A 26,941-nucleotide genomic window follows, 5' to 3' on the forward strand; every position below is an offset into this window, starting at 1 on the left:
AGCGCTGCGAGCTTGTACATCTGCTATTTATTTTTTTAAATAGTAGATGCGTTCTCTTCCGGGGGTCCCTGGCACAAAACGTCTTCAGATGGGGGTCCGCGGCCATATATACATATCAATTTGGGGGTCCTTGGCATGAAAAAAGTTTGAGAACTACTGATTTAGAAAGCATTTGTAGAATCGGCCTCAGGTCTTAAATGGGTAAAAAAAGAAATAAGGAAAGAAAATAATGGTTCTGTCCATATGCCCCCATTACCCAAGGCTCATCTTGGCTTTTGAGTCCTGACCGTTCAGGCTGATTATCCAACCAATAGCAGGGTTTACAGCGGAGTGCCTCTCTGTTCATCTGGAATGCGTGTTTTTCGGAAGACGGCACAACCGTACGGTCGGTTGGTGGTGTGATGAGACGAGAGGACGTTTCCACAGGCCTCTCGTTCTCTTCCAAATCCACTGTGTGAAGCCTCTGGAAAGGGTCGGGACCTATTTGCTTCCTAGTGGGATTGACAGAACAAAACCCAGAGTCAACAATGTGTGAGATATTAGAGCCTGACCAATATTTCGGGTTGGCCGATACATTGGACATTATTTGACATTTTGGACATCGGTATCTGCAATTAGGCAGCCTATTAGTAGGGTCATCTGTGGCACTTCCGTGACCGTGGAGAGCAAAGGTCCGTTTCTCAATGGATTTGTCATCTAGGAGGGTTATTAAACTAATTTAGCCGGGGTGTATTTTTAAAAGGGGCGGGGAAAATTTGTCAGAGACCAAAAACCAAAATTGCTGCCGTGAAAATGAACTTTTTAATGGTTTGACCTACAATGATGCACAATACATGGTTTCAGAGCTTATTTTGGTCAAGGAATACATATTTGGTGTTTATATAATGATTTGACCTATTGTTGACCTTCAAATGCAAGATGGCTGCCAATTAAGAGCTCCAAAAGTTTTTTTTCTCAAAATCGTCACAGAGCCTTCTTATTAGGCTCTAATGAAAGCTCTACACAATATAAATGCAGTATAAGTACACACTTTTGGCCTCAGCCAAAAGTACACATGATCACATGGCCTCAGCCATGTGATCAGTGTCATACGCAAGGTGTACTTTTGGCCTCAGCCAAAAGTACACCTTGCGTATGTCACTGATCACATGACCTCAATCAATTATCCAGTTCTAGGCAACATATTGAGGTATTCTTGATTGAGGTCATGTGATCAGTGACATACGCAAGGTGTACTTTTGGCTGAGGCGTACATACCTTGCGTATGACACTGATCACATGGCTGAGGCCATGTGATCATGTGTACTTTTGGCTGAGGCCAAAAGTACACCTTGCGTATGTCACTGATCATCAACATTGACTTTATTGACCTCAGAGATTACTTTTGTATTCAACTCATCATAAAGTCAATGTTTGTGTGTAAACAACAGTTACTGATGTGCGGTTTCCCATTAAATAGTGTAGGCTACTGAGAATATGGTGTCCAGTTCATCCCATCACCTTTTCATAATGAACCAAAAATAGATTAGCACTATAGCCTAACATAACATAGTATTCTGTATGCAAAGCTAGAAAGTTTAGTTGCTTGAGGTGAATTTAAAGGTCAACTCATTTTCCACCCTTATTTTGTAGTATTGCTCCCAGTGTTTCCTGTCTGTCTACTTACTTGTACCTGCCTTGTCTAACCAGTCTTGTGATTGTGTCAGTGTTTCCACCTGTGTCCTCTTAGTCCCCCAGCCTATCTTAGTGTCGATTGTCTGTTGAGTTCACCTGTGTCCTGTTAATCCCTGTCTATTCACCTGTTTCCTAGGCTGTGTGTTTTCCACTTCCTGTCGATTTGATCCAATGAAATCCAATGAAACTGGTCAGATGACCAATGATATCCAATGAAATCGACAGGAAGTGGAAAACACACAGCCTAGGAAACAGGTGAATACCACTCATTTTCAACGTTGAAATATGTCTTTAATACACCTTAGCTGTTGTGTGGAAATAAGAAAAAAGTCCCCCCGCCTCCTTCTATGTTGCCTAGAACTGGATAATTGATTGAGATCATGTGATCAGCGACATACGCAAGGTGTACTTTTGGCCTCAGCCAAAAGTACACATGATCACATGGCCTCAGCCATGTGATCAGTGTCATACGCAAGGTGTACTTTTGGCCTCAGCCAAAAGTACACCTTGCGTATGTCACTGATCACATGACCTCAATCAAGAATACCTCAATATGTTGCCTAGAACTGGATAATTGATTGAGGTCATGTGATCAGTGACATACGCAAGGTGTACTTTTGGCTGAGGCCAAAAGTACACCTTGCGTATGACACTGATCACATGGCTGAGGCCATGTGATCATGTGTACTTTTGGCTGAGGCCAAAAGTGTGTACTTATACTGCATTTACATTGTGTACTTATACTGCATATTATTCAACTCATCATGAGCAGAGCTTTCATTAGAGCCTAATAAGAAGGCTCTGTGACAATTTTGAGAAAAAAAACCTTTTGGAGCTCATAATTGGCAGCCATCTTGCAACTTGCAACCCTAACCCAGGTCAACAATAGGTCAAATCATTATATAAACACCAAATATGTATTCCTTGACCAAAATAAGCTCTGAAACCATGTATTGTGCATCATTGTAGGTCAAACCATTAAAAAGTTCATTTTCACGGCAGCAATTTTGGATTTTGGTCTCTGACAAATTTTCCCCGCCCCTTTTAAAAATACACCCCGGCTAAATTAGTTTAATAACCCTCCTAGATGACAAATCCATTGAGAAACTGACCTTTGCTCTCCACGGTCACGGAAGTGCCACAGATGACCCTACTATATAGTAAACCGATTCTTAACCACTTTAAACCTGGAAACCCTAACCCTGACAGAGACAACTTTTCCAAGACAACACAGAGGAACAAGAAACCTTAACTGTTAGCTCAATTGTTATAAAGTTATTCAATAGAAATTAAAACATTTTAAATGCCAGATTTCGCTACTACTGTACGTCTGCAAACTTGCTCGTTTGAGCACGGGTAAAGAGCCTATTTCAACCAATCAGATTGCTTGGTCGGAACTACCCGTTGTATAATGGCAATTTGACAGTCAACATGTGAAAAAAAAGGAATTCACGTTGACATTTGCCCATTGTGCTTTATTCACAAGGTGCTTAGGATGTGCATTCCTATAGATGGCAGTCACAGAACTGCGCCCACGTACTGGTAACATGAATCATAGTCATGGCACCACCTGGAGTTTGCAAGTTATCGTCACTATAATGTATATTTGGAATCACGTTACTCCGTGGAAACAGCACCTTGTGACGATTTGATTGACAAGCCACACAACCAATAGCATTCATTCCCCACCCCCGTTCTGGTCCCAACCAATAGCATTCACTCATTCATTTTCGCCTAGAGACGCATCCATCCAACAAACGTGAAGCAGACACTGACCTGCGATGTATTTTGCACCGATTAACATCATCATGCTGCCCATGATGTAGAAGCCAAGTGGAGCACTGCTGAAGATGCTGCTCTCTCCTCCTGGGTGACAGAACCACATCAAGAGACGCATTCATTATTAGTTTTTTACACAAAACACAGAAATTTACATTTTTACACAGAACACTGCAATGGCAAGTACCCGTCCCTAACGATATTGAATGTATTAGTATTTACTGATGAATTGAGTACAATGGACCACAAAGAAAACAAGCCCCCTGGGGGCCTTTTGTGTTATCCTTTGACGGTACTACCTGTGATGTTAACAAGCGTATTAAGGAAGTATTCAATCAATCAATCAATCACTCACTCACACAACCAGTGTTTGGAATTGGTGCTAAATGTTCCCATAGTGTTTATAACTCTGGTTACTTTGTTACCGCTTTGATTATTGCAAACCTGAGCTTCTCCTCATCAAGTGTCATATGCCGAAATGCCAAAAATAGACAATATACAAGCTCACAACGTGTCGTAAGCTTGTAGATCGGCTATTTCTGGTAAAGAGGTTTGGTAGAGAGGGGATAAAAGGAGGGGGCCTCAGTAAAGACCCTGGGGCACCCCCGTTCAATGAAATATATGGACCAGGTTTGGGACACGATCACACCTACCGTTTACGTTACCCACAGGCTCCGTCGTCTCCCAGTTCATGGCCTTCTGGACTGCTTTCTTCCATCGCGCGTAGCGAAACTCACTCTCTACGCAAAACACACACATTATGCATGTTATTGTTGCTTCAGAATCATCTTTACTGTCACATTACAGGTGTAAAACGGAGGGTCAAATTTGTTTTTGTGCAAGCTCGTTTTTTGTTGTTTCCAGAAAGAAAAAGAAAAAGAAGTGGGGGTTGATAACCCATTCAATCTGGGAACGCTTCCGTGTCGCTTTAGATTTCTTTGGCAATTCAAAAATAGCAGATCTACAAGCTCATAGCGCGGCACGAGTGCCGCGCTATGAGCTTGTAGATCTGCTATTTTTGATTCAAAAGAAAACCGTGAAAATGTGTGGAAATCTTTGAATATATACTGTATGTACATTTTTATCTCAAATCTTTGCTTCTGGGGGGGTCCCTGGAACAAAATATTTTGAGATGGGGGGGGGGGTCCTCTGATAAATGCATATTATTTTGGGTGGTCCTTGACATGAAAAAAGTTTGAGAACCACTGATAGCAACATAAGTACACTGTTAGGATTTAGAAGACGTTTGTAGAATGTTAGGATTTAGAAGACATTTGTAGAATCCCCAGAAGCAAAGATTTGAGTAAAAAAATATTTAGCTTTAAAAAAACATATTCAAAGATTTGCACAAATCTTCAAAACAAAAATAGCAGATCTACAAGCCCGTAGCGCGGCCGCGCTATGAGCTTGTAGATCTATTTTTTGAATAGCCTAAAATACAAAATAATGGTTATAGCTAAAAGAAAACCTAAAATGACACGGGTTAGTATTGAGGAATATCTAGGATCTAGTTTTTTATCCAAAGCCATGACACATTCCTTCAACAGAGTTTATATCAATGACCTTTTTAGAGACATATCGTCACTGTCGGATGGAAACCATGTAACCTTTGTACTGTACAGTACCTCCAAACCGCTACTTAAAAATAATCTGTGTTCCAATGGATCCAAATGAGGCCGACAACTCGCACATCATACCTTCAGGGTTGATCTGCGGCTCAAACTTCTCGGAGGTGACCTCGCTCAGGTCCTCGGGGTCGAGGCTCCACACGCTGACGCCTTCGGCGGCCCCCGCCGCCATGGCTGCTCCCAGAGCCGTGGTCTCGGGCATGGACGGCTTCACTGAGAACACACCATCATCATCGCCTTCATTATCACCATAATCAATATCTTTATTTTTTTCATCACACAATTCTTTTACCCATTTGCCCAGTGCCAATTGCCTAAAGCTGTAATCCTGGGTGCTACTCTCCAGCCTGAGGAGAGCCCCAAACTGAGCTCATGCTTCCTTCAATGCATGAGGAGTGAGCAGGCCGTTTCTTATCACCTGACAGGGGGGAGTTTCCCCGGTAGGACGTAGCGTGTGGAAGGAACACGTTATTCCAACCAGTTCCTTTCCCCTCCATCAGGCGCCCCGGCTGACTAGGGGGAGGCGGTATAGAGACCAGGATTACTGCATGTTTTTTGTGAGGGTACCTACTAGGGATGGGACGATATACGATATTATCGTATATCGCGATAAAAAACGTCCACGATAACTGTATCGCAGGTACTGTAATTATCGCAACAAAAAAAAGAAAAAAGTTCGACCAAAAAAGATGTTGGTGTCCATTTGCTTTGCCAGGTTGCATATCCGGCCTAGAGAGAATCAAAGGAAACGGAAACAGCTGTGAGCATGCATATATATGTGTGTGGACTGCACCGGATACAGTTCCAAAGAAGGCGGGTGTAATGTAATAGGCAGCGTCGCAGCGAGCCAGTGCACTGCACTCGCCTCACTGTCCCTGTAGTCTACTAGCTTGTTGTGCTACGCACTAGTACGAAGGTGTCCGTAGCTGAGATAGAGAATATACGGCAGTGCCGTCGAGAACGCGCGTTGTACCCCGCTTTATTGCCAATATGTTGAGCTGCTGATCTCTAGTAAACTAAGTCACGTTTATATCAAGTTGTTGTCTAATGTCTAGCCTGTAACCCAGACTGATTCGCTCCATTCGGCTGACTTTTTTTTCTTCTCACAACTTCACATCCACCGAACGGATTCCCCCGTGCTGGAAAGCCTGGTGATTCGAGGTTAGGATCCCAGGCTAGTTGTTGTCAAAGCCTCATCCATATTACAGCGTGGAATTCAAGTCAACACGAAAAATAAGCCGTTTGTAAATATGCTGAGTTGAACGACCGTGTTGTGCAGCAAAAATTAGCCGACCTACAAACTCATGATCTGACGCGTTTGTGAGCTTGTAGATTGGCTCTTTTTGATGCGTCACACGGCGCGCAACCAAATATAAAGTCATTATTTTATAGCAGCAATTGCTGTACGTCCCGTTCCGTTTTAACTTTACATTGTCAGATTGATATTTATATAGCCAGTGGTGACTGGTGGAGAAAGTACTCAAATTTTTTACTTAAATAAGAGTATCAATACTGCAATGTAGAAATACTAGTAAAAGTCTGGTAATCAAAATGTACTTGAATAAAAGTGCAAAAGTATTGGCATCAAATCTATAAAAAAAAAATTGTTTGAAAATAGCCGATCTACAAGCTCACATTGTGAGCTTGTAGATCGGCTATCTTCAAATGGCCAAAATGCATAGGGCTGCAGTGGTTCATGTAGGTTTTGTGATCTAAATCAGCAAAGTAATTAGTAACTAAAGTTGTCAAATCATTGTAGTGGGGGAAAAGTACAATATTTGCCTCTGAGATGTATTGGAGTAGAAGTAAGAGAAATTTATTGGAAATGGGAAATACTCCAGTAAAGTAAAAAATCCTCAAAAGTGTACTTAAAGGGATATTTCACTTTCAAAACAACTTTTGGTCATTTTATCGTCTACTCAGGCTTTTGTGAGCCCCCCAGACCGTTTTTAAGTTGCTTGATTCAGTATTTAGATATTTGATATTCATTTTATCAGACACGCCCCCTTCCTGTACAAACCCATTATAACTTCAAACTCCATTTTTAACATGCTAGATTCATCAAAAACATCCGTCCTTGGTTCTGGTGACTCACCCTGCCCTCCTAATACGCATTTTTTTGGAAAATGAAAAAAACTTGAATACAATAAAAAAAATTAACTAGAAAATGTGCTCCTCGGAGCACAAGTCTCCACCAGCAGACCTTGGCCTTCTGCGCCTTTGCGTCTTCATCAGGTTTCAGATGCTCATTTGCTGCTTCTTTAGTTTGCATAATGGGAGTTAGTTACATTGTGTGATCTCAGCCTCCTATTTATATATTTATATTACATATTGTGATGTCACGTAAAACTGACCAATGTTAGGTGTTCTCAGAGGAACACACACACGCACGGACGGGTGATTTGTACTGCAAGGTACTGTTGGTAGAATGTGCGTGGTTTTTGGTGTTCTGCAGGGGCGACTGAATATGTAGTGTCTGCATCTAAAGAATGTTCTTCTTGAAGCAATGTGTCATATGGGAGTCGTCGTAATTGACTGGTTTGTTCAAATGCTTGTCTGTCTTCTTCATCTTCATTGTCTTGAACAGTTTCAGCAGTTGATTGGTGTGTGCGATCTATGTCAGTTTTCTCTAGTGCTACATAATGTATTTGATCAAGGTGGCCAATTGTTACAGACTTCGGCCTTGTTGTTGTGGGATCAATTCAACTCTATAGTCCTCTTCTGTGTTACTGTTGTAGATGAGTATGCTTTCTTAGCTTTGGCCTTCTGCGCCTTTGCTTGACCAATGTTAGGTGTTCTCAGAGGGACACACACACGCACGGACGGGTGATTTGGACTGGAAGGTACTGTTCCAATCAAGACTGATTGATCCTGTCTTACCTCACTTCAAAAAGTAGAGCCTTTTTGAAGTGACACACCTATTTATAGGATTCTATTTCGTCATGCGTCCCTCTAGCCAATCAAAGGCATTGGTGTCAACATATTGACACGTGTCACGTGGAGCTTGACCAATGTTAGCTTGGCTAACAATGTTTGCTCACACACGGCGGGACGAAGCGAAAACATATTCTAGACAATAAGATACAGTACTTGAGTAAATGTACTTAGTACTTAATGTACTTTTACACCACTGTATGTAGAGATATCATCTTTGATTACTTCTGAATGATAAAATAAATAACTTAATGTGAATGATTCTTGATGATCAGATTACATTTACATTGTAAATTTACATTGTCTTTCTCTACCTCCAGTATTGGATGTTTACAAATTGCCCTGAGTGACAAGATAATAAATGTTCTTTAACAGAAATGACAGGTGAAGTGATTTCACTGTTTTTCTAGCATTTTAAGAATTTATAAGCGACGCGCTAATATCGTGATAATATCGTATATCGTGATATTTTTGGCCACAACTATCGTGATATGAAATTTTCATATCGTCCCACCCCTAGTACCTACCCTAGGGGACACGGGGAGAACATGCAAACTCCACACAGAAAGGCCCTTTCGCCAACCCTACCTAGGGTATGGGCACTGATGACGCGGAGGAGAGAGCACGCCCCCAGCGCCCACAGCGTACCCAACGGGAATCGAACCCAATCGAACCCATGATCAATATCATTGCCTTCATTGTTAGTCATCGTCTTCACTGTCATCATCATTATCACCGTCACTATGATTGTTATATGAACACCTTCATTATCATTTTCATTACCAGCATCTACGTTATCAATGTCTTTATCATCATGATCATCATCTCTTACCAACAGGGATGCAGAGGATGTCAGCCTGCAGCTGCATCAGCAGCCTGTTGGAAGTCATTCCTCCATCCACCTGCAGCTGAGTCAGAGGAATTCCACTGTCCTGGTTCATGGCATCCAGAATCTGCACACATACACAAACACAAAGCCCGGAATAAGAGGTTTTCAGAAGTCAAATTGACATACCTTCAAGCAGTGGTGTAAAGTACATTTACTCAAGTACTGTACTTAAGTACAATTTTGAGGCACTTTTACTTTACTGGAGCATTTCCAATTTTCAATAATTCTACCTCACTACATCTCAGAGGCAAATATTGTACTTTTACTCCACTACAATCATTTGAAAACTTTAGTTACTAGTTACTTTGCAGATATAAATTATTATATTATGAAACACACATTAACACATTGTGTGCCAAAAACGGTCCGGACCGTTTTTGAGAATCCATGCGGGGAGTGCTGGACCGTTTTCGACCCAATTTTATTTTTATACGTGGGGCCCACGTGGGGCGCTCTAACGAAACTTTGGGATCATCCAAGGAGTTTCTGAGAAGGAGAGGCCGGGTGTGGATCCATGTCTTAAATCCTTCCGGTCGGCCGCTCCAATGTTAACTCCTTGACTAAAAGCTTAATATCTCTATTTCTTTTTAACGTGGTGGAAGTGAGCCGTTTTCGATCGGCGATCACTCTGCAATGGAGGATCGCGTTAGAAATATTATTGTTCCAGGCGTTAGTCGGGACCCTCCGCCGTCTCGCACGCACGCTTTGTTTACATGCACTTCCGCGTTGGGGCTTCTACAGCACGAAACGTATCAACGTAAGTGGATAGAAGAAATGCAGGCACTGAACGTATAATATTTTAATAAACCTCTGGCACCCGATGTGTTAACCACTTTAGCCCTATTTTATGCATAGGCTATGAAAATAGCCGAATGCTCTTGTGAGCTTGTAAATCTGCTATTTTCAAACATTTTAGTACTTTTACTTTTGGTACTTTAAGTATATTTTGATGCCAATACTTTTGTACTTTTACTCAAGAAACATTTTGAACACAGGCCTTTTACTTGAAACAGAGTATTTCTACACTGTGGTATTGCTAATTTTACTTAAGTAAAATATTCTTTTTCCACCACTGCCTTCCAGGTTCTCTCCAAGCGCACAGTAACATCCGATTCAGAGGGAACCCCCACATTATAGCCTGTATCTTGTGAGAGTATGTCAACAGTATGTGAAATAGAAAAGATATGTATGTAGAAAGAGAGAACTTACCTCTCGTGTCTGGAAGCAAACGGCCTCTAGTGCTGCAAAGGCTATATGGCTCTTGTTTGTGAACTGAGTTAAACCACATATAATCCTGAGAGAGAGAGAGAGAGAGAGACAAAGGAGACACAGGGATCAAAGCACCGTTTCCCAAACAATTTTTATGGGACGCGAGTACTGTAAATATCTAGATATCTATAACAAACAGTACTGGGTTTGGTGATGTTCTATATTGTCAGAATTTGTTTATTTGTTTATGTGCTAAGAGTGACTTTGAGAGCCGTTTCACCGTACAATGTAAGTCATTGAGGAGCATATTTTGAATTTGCAATTTCTAATGAATGGAGCAATTATTTTATGTTTCTTGTCCACCTTTGGAGTTACATCATGGCAAGGTAACTACACAACCCAAACCTCTACCAAAGTGGTCTCGCCCTTTAATCTTTGCTTTTTTATAAAATATCGGAGACCATCAGGGTGAGATGGAGTAGAGAGAATAGAGACCAAGATAGACGGCAAGACATATTTAAAAAGGGCGCACATGAATGCACAAGAATGATTTATGGATCCTTTGTAAAACAGCTAACTGGATTATGCCATGCTTCTGAAATAGACAGAGACCTTCTCATGGTGTAGTGTATGTGAATGAATGGGATTGCAGGCCTTACCCTCTTGCACTGGGTTCCCAGTAGGGGGCGTACAACCCGGAGAACGCCGGAACAAAATAACAGCCGTAGGACGTTCCTACCGACGCTGCCAGTTTCTCTACATGTGGAAGAAAAAAAGAAAGAAAGACATCTGTGTCATTTTTTGATTTGAGCTAAAAAGCATTATTTTACACTTTGGCTATACAAAAATAGCAGATATACAAGCTCGTAGCCTGGCACCGAGTGCCGCGCTACGAGCTTGTAGATCTGCTATTTTTTAAAAGTCACGAAAATGTGTGCAAATCTTTGAATATATATATTCTTCTAAAGCGATTTTTTTTTACTCAAATCTTTGCTTCTGGGGGTCCCTGGAACACAACATTTTGAGATGGGGGTCCACGGCCAAATACATATAATTTTGGGGGTCCTTGACTATTATGAAAATGTTTGAGAACCACTGATATAGCAACATAGGTTTTTTAGAAAACTGTCATTATAGGTGGAAATGTTCAAAAAGTTTCAAGATTTTTTCTACATTTTACCACAACTTTCTAAATATTTTGAAAATAGCCGATCTACAAGCTCACATCTACAAGCTTGCATAGCCTAAGTATAAAATACGGCTTAAGTGGTTAACAGGCTGTCAGGCATTAGACATCGTTGTAGAGTAATAGTTGTGAAGAAGTAACATTATTTGTGCGCAACATTTAACTTTAGTATTAGTAGAGACAAGTAGTAGAGAACATACCCAGCTCAGGAGAGCTCTGAATGATGCCCAGGTTGTCTTGCAGCCAGCGAACCACAGCTCCTGCGATGGCCACAGAGCCCTGGGGAAACCAAGAATAAATGGTGAAATTAGCCGATCTACAAGCTCACAACGACACGTCGCATTGCGACACGTTGTGAGCTTTGTGGAACAACTTCAGAATTGTGAAAAAATATGGAATAATTTTTCTCTTATGGGGAAAAATAAGAGAAAATGCAAAATGCAAATATCTTGGCACAAAATATTTTCAGATTGGGGGGGGGGCCCAAATGGCCAAATAGATATACATTTCAGGGTTAGGGGGTCCTTGGCATGAACACGTTTGAGAACCCACTGGGTCAGTCTAATGAAGGCCATATGGATGTCGGGTACCTCCAGTGCATAGCAGGCAGGTTTGTCTCGGCCGAGCTTGTAGGCCACAGTGGTCAACAGTCCATGGTCGGACATCACAGGCTGCAAAGTCCACAAAAAGACAACAAACAACAAATTAAGTTCAAGTCCCTCTAACCCATTCAATCTGGGAACGCATCTCTGTCATTTTTTGATTTCTTTGGCTATTTCTTTTGAAAAAGTGTGATTTCTTTTTTGGCAAATCTTTGAATATATATATTTTTAAAGCAAACATTTGTAAAATATTTTGTTCCAGGGACCCCGAGAAGCAAAGATTTGAGTTACAAATGTTGGCTTTAAAAAATACATATTCAAAGATTTGCACAAATTTTCAAGATGTTTCAAAAAATATTGTAGATCTACAAGCTCATAGTGCGGCACTCGGTGCCGCGCTATGAGCTTGTAGATCTGCTATTTTTGAATAGCCAAAGAAATCTAAAAATGACATAGATGCGTCCCGGGATTGAATGTAAGTAACAACAAAGAAATGTGAAGTCTGTAAGCAATACCTGCAGGAACTCTACTGTTCCTACATAATGTCCTACATATAAAATATTCCTACAGTAATGAGCAAGAAATTATGAAAATTGCGCCAAAAAGTAGGTACTTCCAGGCATGTAACAGCACTATGTAAAGTACAAGAACTATAACAAATGTTTTTTTTCCAGTTTGTTGTCTGTGAAAAGCAGTGTAAAATGTTACATGATAAGTTGAGATGAGACCGTGCGAGCAGTGCTGTAGAGTTCTCAATTTCTGCCCGACCCAACGTTTTTGGGCCGGGCCCAAAATCGATGGTGATTAGTCGGGCCGGGCAGAGCCTTGGGTTCCGTGAAAAAAAAAGATCTATTACCCCCCCCTAAAAGACATTTCAACTGCCCCTAGCGGTCTAAGGGTAAGGCTGACTGAAATAGCAGTGGATGTGTTGGCTGCAGCTCAAAATGAACTTTACTCAGGTCTTCCTAGCCCGTGTTATTAAAGAAAAACGGGCGACAATGGCCAAAACTCATTCGGAAATTGGGGATCGAAAATCTGAGAAAGCGGCCGTTTTCAAGATGTTTTGGCCATTATCTCTGGAAAGGAAGGTCCAATCTGCTCAGTTCAAAGCTTGTTGGATGCGTGACTTTGAGGACATTAAGCTCAAAAGTACACCTTTTCTATTTTTTGGGGTTTTCGGGCCTAAAGGTATGGTAATTGTTCGGCCCAGGCCGGGCCTTAATTTTCAGGCCCGTTGAGAACTCTCGTGCTGTATTGAAGACATGGATGACAGTCAAGGCATCCGCTAACATACCTTAGTTCCAGTGTTTAGAAGCAGAAAGCAGCCAGTTCCATACCTGAAAGCCACAGTAAGCAGAGGTTCATTTGTTTTATACACCATAGAGCACCGTTAACTACGCGAAGCCTTGTGTCCTTATTCTGGGCATGTCACAACAGGCGAACATTTGGCAAACCTAAAAGAACGTTCAGGGAAAATAGAACGTTCAGCAAAAATAGGCCAACACACGTCAAAAATAGCCCTATGGTTTTGGGGGGACCCAGATGATATGTGTAAACTGCAAATAGAGGCACAGACACGTAAAAAAATAAATAAAAACTTCTTACGTGTTTTTGGCCTGTCCGTCCTGAAAGCACATCTGTCCAACGAGCGCTGCCGATTGGTCCCCGAGACACTGCGTTTGACAAATACAAGCAAATGATTGGATGGAGCAACTGGCGGTCGCTGACGACGCACCAGAGAGAAAACATGGAATTGATGTTAATCAGACTTAAAAAAATACATTTACTCACCCCTGAAATAGGTATACCTGTGAGAGCACCCGATTTCTGTCAAAAGATAAGTTAAACTAAGATTAAGTTGAACTATAGGACTTTTTCTGTATCAACTTAACAGATCTTGACATGTAGCAGCTTTTCAGAATGATTTTTTTTTGCACTATGGGTTCATCCTTTGGTTTGCTTATTTAATTTCCTTGTTTTCTTATGCAACACAATACAAACTTTTATGTTCATCTCTAAGAATCAACTTTCATGCTTTTTCCCCCCCTGTGATTGTGGACACTGCTTTGGGAACAAGAACAAAAAAACCCCAAAAACTAGGCTGACACCAGATATGTCTCGCACCACAGTGCCACAGAGGAGCGAGACAGAAAACATCAACATTTTCTGGGCACCACAGACAGACAGACAGACAGACAGACAGGTAATGTAACCCCTAAAGTCTTGCCGACGTATGGGGTGAGACAAAAAGGTTAACTGTACACAATATTGAACCAGACAAAAGCCAGAAAGCAAACTACGAATGTTTAGCCATGTGTATGTCAAATAAATCTACTGTAACCTTTTGAACATGGGGGGGGGGGGGGCATGGATCAAATGTCTTCACTCCTCCTCGACTCCCAAACGGAGACAATGACACTGACAGGTCTGGGTCAGTTTAACAATGACACTGACAGGTCTGGGTCAGTCAGTGCATGGTTTAAAATGTCCACCTCTGTTCAGAAAAACATGCACCAGGGGTGCAGCTGGGGTGACAATTCATTAAAGGCATAGTATGTAACTTTGCCCTGTGTTTATTGTTAACATTTTTCTTTTTACCTGCAGAAACAACGCTGCATTTCGGAGTTTTCAATAAAAAAAAACTATCAAACATTTTTCCCATAATAACAGCAGTTATCAGCCACTAGAGTAGTAGTAGTAGTAGTAGTGGTGTTTACCTGCAGAAACACACCCTCTCGCTGTATTTTGGCGTTTTCAATACTCGTTTTGGTAGATGGGGACGTTTTTGTTTTACCAAAACAAACAGTGAAAACACCAAAAATACAGTGAGAGGACAATGTGTTTCTGCAGGTAAACACCACCACACTACGCCAGTGGCTGATGGTTGCTGATAAGAGGGAAATGAAAAATTTTTGTTATGTAAACACAGGGCTATGTTACATAATGTATTATGCCTTGTTAAAACACAAAATGAATAAAGATGCTTTACATAAAAATACAATTTAAAAGATACAATTTAAAAGAATCACATGAATCTCGGGGCTCCACATGGAAACCACGCGGCCCCAGTGTGGATCTCTGACTTAATGCTGTCGGGCGCAGACGGCTCCTGTCTCCATATTTTAACTTGTTGGGTTATTTCGTAAATTAACGCCCTATTTGATCGTACCACAGTGTCAGCGTCACACAAAAGTATCAACAAATAGCAGATCTGCAAGCTCGAAACACAGCGCAAAGCGACACGCTTTGAGCTTGTAGACTGCTACTATTGCTATTTTTTTATTTGAATCCTGAAAAGTAACAGTTTTGGACATATGGAGGTTTCCACCCGACAGAGACGATATCTATGACGTATGACTTAACATTTTTAGAGCCCCTTTGTGTTCCGTAATAAAAATGCAAAAAAAAGGTATAAAGACAGACAGACTGACACACAGACAGATCCTCTTATAGTCGACTAGAATCCTGCAGAGCCACAATGTAATAATAATTATCATAATAGTAATAAACTTTGCCCAAGAGTGAAGAGATTTTTGGAGTGTCTGTGTGGGAGAGATAATCTGCCAGGCAGGCTGTGGAGTGCGGTATAGCCGAGTAGCATGCTGCAAGTCTGAGACAGGCGCAACGTGGGGTGATGACGGCCAATGGCCATCCAGCACATTTCCAACAGAGGGGGATTTTATACTGGGCACGTGAAAACATGCTATAGCAGGGATTCGAACCCGGGTCTCCCACGTGGGAAGCCAAACATCAACCCAAGGGGAAGCCCTACTCCGCATATGAAACTCAAACCAACTTTGATACATACTTACATACATACAGTATATAACAAATACATAATACATACTACCTACGCATACTAAAGGTGGTAAGGGAAAAGGGGAAATTTCACATTATGCACACTTAAGCCATCCTAACTATTAAGGCGCTATTAATACAGTGCACGGGGAGAAGTTAGGGGTTAAGCGTCTCGCTCAGAGACACTTCCAACACATCGACCAGGACCACGGGGCGAACGAGGGACCCTCTGATTCTTAGACGGCCTCTCTCTCTATACCCATTGTGCTGTCTATAGACGAATCCACAGAGTCAGACTCCTGCAGCGGTGTGCATTCTGCCAGGGGAGCGCTCTGTGGATTCATCTATACCCCATGCTGTGTATTTGGCTTACAGCACTCATAGCTACTTCCAAGACAAATAATTACCAAATGGTGCTGTATAAATAACGGTTGTGGCGATAGAAGCACTCTCATCATCGACGAGAATGTGCAACGTTAACTATACGAAGAGTCTCTGAGGGTTGTAATTCTGGTTTGCTGATCAGTCAGCCGGTCCTTTTAAAACCACTTTAACACTGACATCCGTACTCAGGGCAAGTCATAATTAGGCGAACATTCTGAGAAAATAGCCGATCTACAAACTCCCAACGCGTGGTGTACAGGGGAAACCAGAAGGGGACCAAGAATAGACGCCTGGGAGACCCTGGTCAACCAAGTGTATAGGGTTCACAATTCCATCACGCCTCACTTTGCTGTTAGTAAATAGATCATTGGTTCTCAAAGGGGTCCTTGGGGGGGGGGGGTACCAGGGGGTCCCCAGCAAAATGTGTTAATATAGCGTCACAACAATATTTAACCCCTTTAACCATATTTTATACTTTGGCTATTCAAAAATAGCAGATATACAAGCTCATAGCGCGGCGATGAGCTTGTAGATCTGCTATTTTTGAAAAATCCCTGGCACAAAAAAAAATTGAGATGAGGGGGTCCGCAGTCAAATACATGTCATTTTGGGGGTCCTTGACATGAAAAAGTTTGAGAACCACTGAAATAGAAGCCGCAGGGTTTCAGGCTTTTGGAAATGCACTGTTGTGATTGGCTTGTTGCTTTGGCCTCAGAGAAGCGAGTTAGGGCAGGTTAGGCTTGCGTTGGTAAGGAGGAGGGTCACGGGGAGGTGGTTATTACTTACCCGGCTAGAACATATTTTCTACCAGTGAGAAAGGAGACAGACATGGTACACACAAAAGTAAAATGCCTACAACGACTCCTCAAACAACCCATCATGCACTTGAAGACGGCTTAGAGCAGTGGTTCTCAACCTGTGGGTCGGGACACCCAGGGGGGGTCACCACATGATTTTTTTTGGGGGTCCCCAGATAACAGTTAAGTGACAATTTAAGGACTTTTTAATATTTAAAAAAAGAAAGAAAGAAAAAAAGACCATTAATGCATCAAAAGTAATCAACAAACTATACTATAAAAACTGGTCAAACATTGGCCAAATTGTCAAATAATATAAGAAAGAGGCAAAACAGTTGAAAATAGCCGATCTACAAGCTCACAACGCCTTGCGTTGGGAGGTGTTGGGAGCTTGTAGATTTTCACAATATTTATCTGTGGAACAGAGTCAAACTAAATGGAATGCCTCAACTCCTACAAGCCAAGTGCTTGTCAGGGTGGGGGGTCCCAAGTTCAAATATGATTATTTGGGGGGGGGGGGGGTCGCAGCCTGAAAAGGGCAGAGAACCACTGGTTTAGAGCACACATGGTAACACAAACAAATTCACTGTTATTAGGGGTGTAAGGATACAGTAACTGCATGGATTTTTATATCAACAATCGAAGTATATCGATATGTAAACAGCAACATATCATATCGTTTGACATTGTATCGTATCGCAAATAATCGACCGTATCGATACTAAGTACTTGTGCGTTGTATTTAGCTATTTTAAGAAGAAAAAAGAAAGAGGGGTTTAATTCCTTTTCCATTCCATATAGCTACACTTAGTCTATCGATAAATGTGTGTATTCTCCATATGTGTTCAAAATACAATGTCCATGTATTTGCCAGAGAATCACTGTGTTTACTTATTTATATCCATAATAATAAATGTTTCCCTTAAAACACCTGCGCTATCCACACAGATTTAAATTCTTTGCTAAATAGTTACTGTATCGATTTTAAATCATTGAATCGTATCGTATCGCCATGAATGAACCAATATCGTCCATGCATCGTATCGTCAACCATGTATCGTGATGCGTATCGTATCGCTGTTAAAATGTATCGTTACACCGCTAACTGTTATACTCTGAGCAGCCTGTCTCTCAAGCCAAGGCGTGTGTTGACTCCCACAACTTTCAAATGATTCCGCCTACCTGTCCATAATTCCGAAAAAATCTTGAAAAGCGTGAGAACTACTGATTTAGAGGGCATTTGTAGAATCGACCTAAGGGTTAAATAATCGGTTGGAATTACAGTCTCTGGAGCATTTGAAGATTGTGAAAGTGAGAGGCTGGCTTGAGAGACTACACAGAAATGTTAAGTTTTTCCTCAACAAAACAAGACTCACGTACACAGCAGTATGTCATTACGATGGTGAAATATTTTACTATGATTAAGATCTACTCTACTGTATGCATGTTCACCTCGCTTCTGTCAAGCATGGTGTTTATTTTATTTTCACTAAGACGTAGAGATGATAAGTATCCTTCCATGACAACAGGGGTTGACACTAAGGTCTCAGAGGCACTTGCCAGGTCATTTTCTACTTGCCCACAGGTCTTGCCCACTTGCCCGAAAAGTAAATCGTCCTTTATAAAATGATAGGTTAAATTTAATTACCGTTCAATTAAACACTTATTTACTTTCTACTTGCGAATTATGGGGCTGCACGATAAAAAATGTCATACCTCAATAGTTATGCCAAATATCTAAATAGCTATGAATATGACTATGGGTTAAAGGTAGGGTAAGGGATATTTTTTGGTAAAAACAAAAAGTCTCATTGCTATAGAGTGTTTGTTCAGTAACACTGTTACTGAACAAAGAGACAAAGAGAGACCCCTGTTACTGTAACAGGGGTCTCTCTGTCTCTCCAGCTCTTTGATAGACAGAAAATACATTTCCAGGTAGGTGACAGCATTTCAGCCAATCAGGAGAGTACTCATTTATCAGCTTAATTTTTATAGTGTTCCAGTTCCAAATTTACATGCTCATTTCTTTGCGTCATCATTTCCAATTTCACTTGTTTAATCTGTATCCCGTCTTAAGTTCTCTGTGATTAAATAAAATTGGTATCCTGACCTGAAAAGGCATTTTCTGTTTAATAAAGAGCTGGAGAGACATGGAGACTCATGTTACTGAACAAACACTCTGTAGCAATGAGTACTATCAGAATATAAAGCTATTTAACACTTATTTTAACAAAAGAAAATCACTTACCCTACCTTAATACTTGTTATTTTATATTTTTAAGTGTAGCAACAGTGAAAACAGCGCAATATAGGCCAACAGCGCTCTTATTTGACATTCCACAGACAGGAAGACACTTACTTCCCCATAACTTCACAAAGCGCTCTTATTTTGAAGTCCACCGACCAGAAGTCAAGGGTTTTCGTTCGTCTGACTTGACACGTGTTAAGCTTTGACCGTTCAATAAACAAACGGAGGTACTGGGCTGATGCTGCCGTTTTGAACTGATACTGACATAAGGAAGGCTTTACAAGTTGCTTCTTGTATTTTCACACGTCGGTTAGGGACAAATAGGGAACTGCAGCACATGTGAAAAAAGTCAGCGGGTGTTTTTGTTTTATATCGCGGGTGGGATGCAAGCAGCCATGCTCGTCATCAACTCCACTTTCTCACAAACCAACTTATCTCTTCACCCTAGATTCCAAACGTGATTTTGCAACCCGGTGATTTATATATAACTAGTTGTGTGCCCGTGTCTTCAGTATTATGTGAGCTTGTAGATTAGCTGTTTTCGCCGCGTCGCAGGTTCAGTGTGTATGTGTGGGAGAGAGGGAGAGGGGGAGACGGAGCGCTCTGGCCATGCTCAAGAGTCTAAAGACGGATATCTCGTGTTGTGTTTTATAGTTAAAAAACAGTTGCATCCCCACTCAAAATGCGCACCTGCCCGTCGGGCAACCAGACAGCAAACTTCACCTGCCCTACCATTTGATTTACCTGCCCCGGGCAGGCGTTAGTGTCAACCCCTGATGACATATACACCATTTGCAAAATGTAACTGAAGCATACATTTTAAACAAAATATATGGTACTTAAACAGGGACAGTAGGTGACTAGGTTTAACAAAATACAAACACACTAAGAACACGACTACCATCACCTAGAACTTTTGAAACACATTTTGCTTTAAATTCAACAGGAAATTGTCGCCAGACTTACCATTAAACCGTATATTTCTGAGGAACTCCTCACTTTTGGCAATATCTCCATTGGAATATCAAAGTATCTGTAGGTCATTGCGGAAAGACAAGGAGATATTACAAAACATGACAGTAACACGTTGTTCCACATGTGTGAATACAAATGGTAACAGTAGTAGTATAAGTATTAGTTATAGTAGTAGTAGTAGTGTAATTACAAATGGTAACAGTAGTAGTATAAGTATTAGTTATAGTAGTAGTAGTAGTAGTGTAATTATAGTAACAGCAATATTAACAGTAGAAGTTGTACAGGTACTATTCCTATGGTGAACATACTTGCACAGGTCTGGGTCCCAGTCCATAGTGTGAATGTTGAAGAGCATGGTTCTGCTGGCGTTTGTTACATCAGTGCAGTGAACTCCACTGGACTTCCCACCTGTCAGGCACTGCAAAATCACAGTCAAAACCATCTTTATTTTCAGATGTCAGCACCATACTATATAGTCAGCACCATACTACATAGTCAGCACATTAGTCAGCTACATAGCCAATACCATAGTCAGCACCACATTCAGCTGAATAGTCAGCACATTAGTTAGCTACATAGCTAAGACCATAGTCAATACCATAGTCAGCACCATATTCAGCTGAATAGTCAGCACCATAGTCAGAGGTTCAGAGGTCAAAAGTTTACATGTGTAAAGAAGTGGGTGAACGAAAATGTATGAAAAAAAAATCTCAACATAACAATAATTCTGAAGATTATGCAAAAATAATTGTGATGATCTAAAATAATTTCAACCAGGCCATTATGTAATAGCTGTCACAGGCTTACATACATACATAGTGTTCGAGCCAAGGTTAAAGTTATTATTATAACACATACTGTACATCATATACTTGTAGCCCTACATACATGCAGTCACAGAGCATTGCCACTTGAGCAACTGTGGAGTTCAGTGCCTTGCTCAAGGGCGCTTGTGGCAGTGGCATTGCCGAGTCTTACCCAGATGAGCCAGGAGTCGATGGTGCCAAACATGGCGCGTTGAGACCGGATCGCCTCCTGGACCTCTTCCACGTTGTCCATTAGCCAACGCAGCTTCACAGCGCTGAAGTATGTGCTGATGGGAAGACCTGTCTTATGCTGCAGGGAAAGAACACCAGATTTCTTTGAAATAATTATAAAAAATATCATTATAATAATAAATGTAGCAATCATAGATTATTGCAACAACAATTTTTGTCAGGCCAGGTTCTAATCTGCGAGTTTAGTGAAACAGCATGAAAAGCGTTCCCCACACTAGAGCTTTGGTTCCTAAACAATTAGCACAATAAGTAGAATTATGCTTATTATAATTCTACATATTGGCTGTGCCATGTTTAGTCATCGCAAGAAGTTGCAGCAGTACCGACACCCGTGGTCGGGTGTTGAGTGAGAAAACATGGCACAGGCTGACTAAATAAGCGATTTAATCCTTTGTTTCAACCCGTCGCTTAAATTTTCTTTTTCGAAACAATTGCAAAAATCTGTTGAGGACTACTTTTACTTTTTGGACACGATATGCGGGAAAGGGTGATAATCGGCAAAATCTCTGCATGGTGGACATAATAACGCTACAAGCTTGAATTTCCACTCTGCAATTATGTGTACCAAAAAATGCTCAGTTGCTCACATTTATTCTTGTTCCCCTTCATTTCATTAAATGTTTGTAGTACATTATGTTGTCAAAGGTTGCGTCAAAAAGCACTCTTAACCCATTGATACCTGGAACGCATCTGTGTCACTTTAGATGTCTTTGGCTATTCAAAAATAGCAGATATACAAGCTCATAGCGCGGCACCGAGTGCCGCGCTATGAGCTTGTATATCTGCTATTTTTGAAAAATCGCGAAAAAATATTTTCTTCAAAAAAACTGTTAGGATTTAGATTTTTTTTAAAGAATCGCCTCAGGTCTTAAAGGGTTAAAGTCGCACTATGTAGTTTCGGGTATCAGTGGCCACTTTGAACACAAATAAAATGGCAGCCTTTGCCTTCATTACCCAAGATTATCTGCATCCCTGCTCAGTCACACAAGTGACGTGACACTATCATAGACTCTTTTGTCTGAATGGCCGTGGCTTTGGAGGAACTAGCAGTGAATGACGCTTTGGTAAGCTCCATGCCCGTGCCTGTCTGCTTGTGCAGTGCACAGTCATGATTTGGTTTTACACAGACACACGTGGGGGGGAGAACAAACTCAGACCAACGACCACCAACGGACCCCCCCCCTGTGCGACACTGGAACTCAAAAGTCCGGATGAAACTCATTGTCCCCCCGCCTATACATAGTAATACAGTCAAGCCGCTAGCAGGGACCCCCTTGAGTCTATACATTTATGGAAAGTTGTTTGTTATTGCTTATAATTTTATGCGACATAATATGCTATATAGTTGTTAAAAGGTTAAATAGAGCTGCTTTAAAGTTCATTATTGTTATACTATTACTACAGATTATTCAAGCCCCTTCACCGAATCTCAGAAAGTGAAACATGATAGCGACTGACCTTGAGGTGGTTCATATTTCTACCAGGGGTTTTGCTGATGAGTCGCTCCACCGTCGACTGGGTCCGCATGTCCAACCACACTGAAAGAAAAATCATAATATTTATTGCAAAAGAGACGCAACTTTGTGTTAGTGAGTGAATGAGTGATGCCGTTTTACCAATTCTGTTTTATTTCATCATCATTATTGTATTCTTCTTTGCTTGGGGCAGCCCGTATCAAATGTCTCGTCTTTTTTCCGATTAGTCACCCCATGGAGACTTGAATTCATGGATATTTTTTTGTTTTTGTCGCATTCCTAAGACAATAATTGGATGACCGGCAGCGGTGCCGGTAGGAGACAGAAAGGTGCCGGTAGGAGACAGAACTGAGACTATTTGGCCCCATTTATCCAGCCTGAATCTAGCCTGAATCTAGATCTGTGTCATATCCAGATTGGAATCCGATTTGTTTTATGTAGTCTGAACAGAGACAGGTCACATGGAATCCGATTTTTACAAATCCGACCTTTCAAATCTGATTTCTAAAGATGCGTCTCAGTCTGAACGCAGTAACCTGATCTAAACCACCCAAGTCGACCCGAGCGTCACTGACGTCATAACAGAGTGTGAGAATTGGATTTAGATTTACGAGAGCGCAAGGGGTGTAATGAAAACAAAACAATAGTGCAGCATAAGTTTTACAGAAGAAATGGCAAGCAGCATTCAGCGGACAGACGGAGATATTCAATGTCGCCTAGCACTTTGGGGAGATGCCTCGGTACAAGTGAAACTTGTAGGAATGTACAGGAACAAGGCAATATATGAAGACATATCTCGCGGCATGGCAGAAAATGGGTTCACAAGGTCCTATCTGCAGTGTCAGATGAAAATAAAGAATTTGAGGAACACATATAAAGAGATAAAAGTCATGACGTCAGGACGCCTACGTCGTTACCACGGTAACGACGCAGGGCGGCTTTGGGTTGACGTTGTTTAAATCAGTCTGAACACACAGATCTGTGATCTGGTCACTTGCAAGTGCAGTGTGAACAGTCGGGTCAAAGAAAATCGGATTTGAGAAAAAAATCGGATTTGACTGGATGTGACTGCAGTCTAAACGGGGCCTTTGTGTCTCCTACCGGAACAGCTGCTGGTCATCAACTTCAATTTGTTTGGGTGAACTATCCCTTTAACACTTGAGGATTTCACTGTGCATGTGATGAAACTGTGTATATATCAGGCCATTCTGGACAGGGGTTAGGATAATTCCTTTTAACAGGACGTTCATGAAAGTCCTTGCGGGCTTGTTTCCAATGAGGGCCTGTGAGCAATTAGGGGTTAAGAGTCTTGCTCAGGGACAAATTTCATTTCATCGACACATATGCTGGCGTGGCCTGGAATCGTACCTGGGGCAACCAGGGCCCCTGGCTCCCTAGGCTGGCTCACTAACCACTCAGCTATGGCCGCCCCCTATGGGTGAAAAACAATAGCATGTTGGTATCTCATATGGACACTCATAGGCACTTTACCGATAGCGTTGTAGAGAGGTTCTCCTGTCACTTTGTCCCAAACCACAGTGGTCTCTCTCTGGTTCGTCACTCCAATAGCTAGAGAAAATGAGACTGGGTCAGCGCTGCAGTTTAATTGGTTAACATATTAACCAATTAAAACCTGTATACTTTGTTATCCTATTAGGACCTGAGGCGGATTCTACAACTGCCTTCTGAATCTCAAACTTTTTTCGTGCCAAGGAACCTTTCAAGATTTCTCAAAAACGTCCCTGGAACAACATATTTTGAGAAGGGGGTCCGTGGCCAAATAGATCATTTTGGGTGTGGGTGGTCCTTGACATGAAAAGGTTTGAGAACCACTGATTATAGCAACACAAGTTCTTTTTTAAAACCGATTTAAAAGACTTTTGTAGAATCCCCCAGAAACAAAGATTTGAGTTACAAATAGCTCATAGAGTGCCACGCTATGAGCTTGTATATCTGCTATTTTTGAATAGCCAAAGTATAAGATAACGATTCAAATCTAAAAAAAAATACAGATGCTTTCCCGGTCATGGTTAAAATGTAAGGTCCAAATACTGTACCTTTGATGTTGGAGATGTCAATGTTGAGCTGGGTGAGTTTCTCACACGTTCTCTCCATGCATTCGTACACCGAGTTGAGAATTTCTTTGGGGTCCTCCTCCACCCATCTGAGAGAAGCAGAGACGACAGATCAAACCATTTAAGTGAATCAATGTTTTTACTCCATCCCTAACCCATTAAGACCTGAGGCCGCTTCTAAACATTTTCTAAATCCTAACAGTTTTTCGGAAAAAAATGTAAAAACAAATTTTTCACGATTTTTCAAAAATAGCAGATCTACAAGCTCGTAGCGCGGCACTCGGTGCCGCGCTATGAGCTTGTATATCTGCTATTTTTGAATAGCCTAAAGAAATCTAAAAGTGACACAGATGCGTTCCAGGTATTAATGGGCTAATGTAAAAACACCATACTTCTTATTTTCTTTAGTCATTTAATATGTTGCCTGACATTCTATCCATGTATTGTCACAACTTACCCTTCTTTGGGGAAGCTCTGTTTGATCTCCACTTGATGATGGCTGAGCAGTTCTGCTGTTTTGGAGTTGAAAACCTTCAAAAGATGGAAAAAAGGCACATGGTTTAAGTGTAACTGTTTAACCCATTCAAACCGGGAACGCGTCTGTTTAACCACTTTTATACTCTTCAAAAATAGCAGATATACAAGCTCCTAGGCATAGCGCGGCACAGAGTTCCACGCTATGAACTTGTAGATCTGCAAATGTAAATGGTGCATTTTTATAGCGTTTTTATCCAAAGTGCTTTACATTGATTGTTTCATTCACCCATTCACACACACATTCATACACCGATGGCGGAGGAAACCATGCAAGGCACCAACCTGCTCATCGGGAGCAATTAGGGGTTCAGCGTCTTGCTCAAGGACACTTCGACATTAGTCTGGGAGACTTCGCCTCAGAGCCTGGACAGCAGGGGCGCGGCCACTGCGTTCTGATTCAAATCAATAGCCAATGAAGAAAAGGGGCCGGGATCCACATGCAGTGGGTGTTGCATGTAAATAGGAGCGACGGGAAGCAATTTCTCCTTGAGAAATTGCGGCCGCCATTCGTCGGACTGTTTAGACGAGTTGCACAGCTCTCAGACCGGTAAGAGGCGTGTCCGCTCAGATTCTGAGCGTAAGTTACATCCCGCCCACAAATACCAGGGCTCTGGCCCAGAAGTTCCTCGCCCCTCCCGTTTGTATGCGAGAGCTGGCGAAACTTCTGGGAACTCAGATTACTTCGACACTTAACTCTGGGGGAGCGCCCCAGCCTGCGATCGAACTGGGAACCTTGCGGTTTCCAGTTCACTCTACCCGGCCACTCTACCCCTGAGCCACTGCCGCCCCTGTACATATAGGCCTAATTTTGGGGTCCTTACATGAAAAAGTTTGAGCACCACTGATAATAGCAACATACGTTTTTCAGAAAACTGTTAGGATTTAGAAGACGATTGTATAATCGGCCTCAGCTAAATTAGTTTAATATTAGCATCAAAATCAGTTTAACAACTTTAACTATTGGAAAATAGCTGAACTACAAGTTCGTATAACTACATATATTTTGTATATCTGCTATTTTTAAATACATTTTTGAAATATTTGGAATATTCTTGAAACATTTTAACAACTCAAATAAATCTTGCATGGGGTTCCTGGCACAACATATTTTCAGATGGAGGTCTGCGTTCAAATACATATTTAAATGTATTAGACAAATATATTAGACAAAAAGCAGTTGCTGGGGAAACTGCATAGGCTTGCTGGCTAAAACAGCTGTAAAAATATGATAGTAGAAATAACATTAGATTCACTGAAATAAAGGTTACCAAGTATCAGGTGCCAATGTAATCCTAGCTAAATGTAACTGATAAATTAAGCCTGTGACAGGTATAATTGATCAGTTAAAGCTACCCATACATAAAGTACATTTTGGATTGTACGATTGTAAGAGCAGACAGTACAACAATACCAAGTACACTCGTCCACATTTAAGTCACCTCATGGGACCCTGCCAGTAACATTGTAATGCTGATCACGCACACCTTGTACACACATGGTATTGTAGTCATGTTCATCACACACACTTAATTGAGTTTTTCAGGAGCATTATTGCCATGAGAAAACATGTTTTACATTGCCAAAGCAAGTGTCAAATGAACACACACACACACACACACACACACACACACACACACACACACACACACACACACACACACACACACACACACACACACACACACACACACAC

At 41.4% G+C, this 26,941-nt stretch overlaps 1 protein-coding gene across 2 annotated transcripts in view; it reads right to left on the bottom strand.

The window, feature by feature from the left end:
- The window catches only part of LOC308080645 (glycerol kinase), a 28,260-nt gene continuing 1,319 nt past the window's right edge, over positions 1-26,941 (bottom strand). Inside the window, exons 2-21 of one of the 2 annotated variants that reach the window (XM_080422558.1) lie at positions 25,169-25,242; positions 24,694-24,800; positions 24,128-24,205; positions 22,620-22,699; positions 21,082-21,219; positions 20,412-20,521; positions 20,095-20,161; positions 16,870-16,887; positions 13,693-13,728; positions 13,507-13,574; positions 13,196-13,238; positions 11,890-11,970; positions 11,500-11,578; positions 10,773-10,869; positions 10,114-10,198; positions 8,848-8,968; positions 5,151-5,294; positions 4,107-4,193; positions 3,451-3,540; positions 1-491 (exon numbers count right to left, since the gene is read on the bottom strand). In XM_080422558.1, the coding sequence (XP_080278684.1) occupies positions 481-491; positions 3,451-3,540; positions 4,107-4,193; positions 5,151-5,294; positions 8,848-8,968; positions 10,114-10,198; positions 10,773-10,869; positions 11,500-11,578; positions 11,890-11,970; positions 13,196-13,238; positions 13,507-13,574; positions 13,693-13,728; positions 16,870-16,887; positions 20,095-20,161; positions 20,412-20,521; positions 21,082-21,219; positions 22,620-22,699; positions 24,128-24,205; positions 24,694-24,800; positions 25,169-25,242 (1,614 nt within the window). In that variant the 3' untranslated portion in view covers positions 1-480. The remainder of the gene's footprint in view (positions 492-3,450; positions 3,541-4,106; positions 4,194-5,150; positions 5,295-8,847; positions 8,969-10,113; positions 10,199-10,772; positions 10,870-11,499; positions 11,579-11,889; positions 11,971-13,195; positions 13,239-13,506; positions 13,575-13,692; positions 13,729-16,869; positions 16,888-20,094; positions 20,162-20,411; positions 20,522-21,081; positions 21,220-22,619; positions 22,700-24,127; positions 24,206-24,693; positions 24,801-25,168; positions 25,243-26,941) is intronic. The other variant, XM_080422559.1, reaches the window with a different exon arrangement.

This window comes from Gymnoscopelus braueri (genome assembly GCF_963280865.1).
Source record: "Gymnoscopelus braueri genome assembly, chromosome: 24".
Lineage (NCBI taxonomy): Eukaryota > Metazoa > Chordata > Actinopteri > Myctophiformes > Myctophidae > Gymnoscopelus > Gymnoscopelus braueri.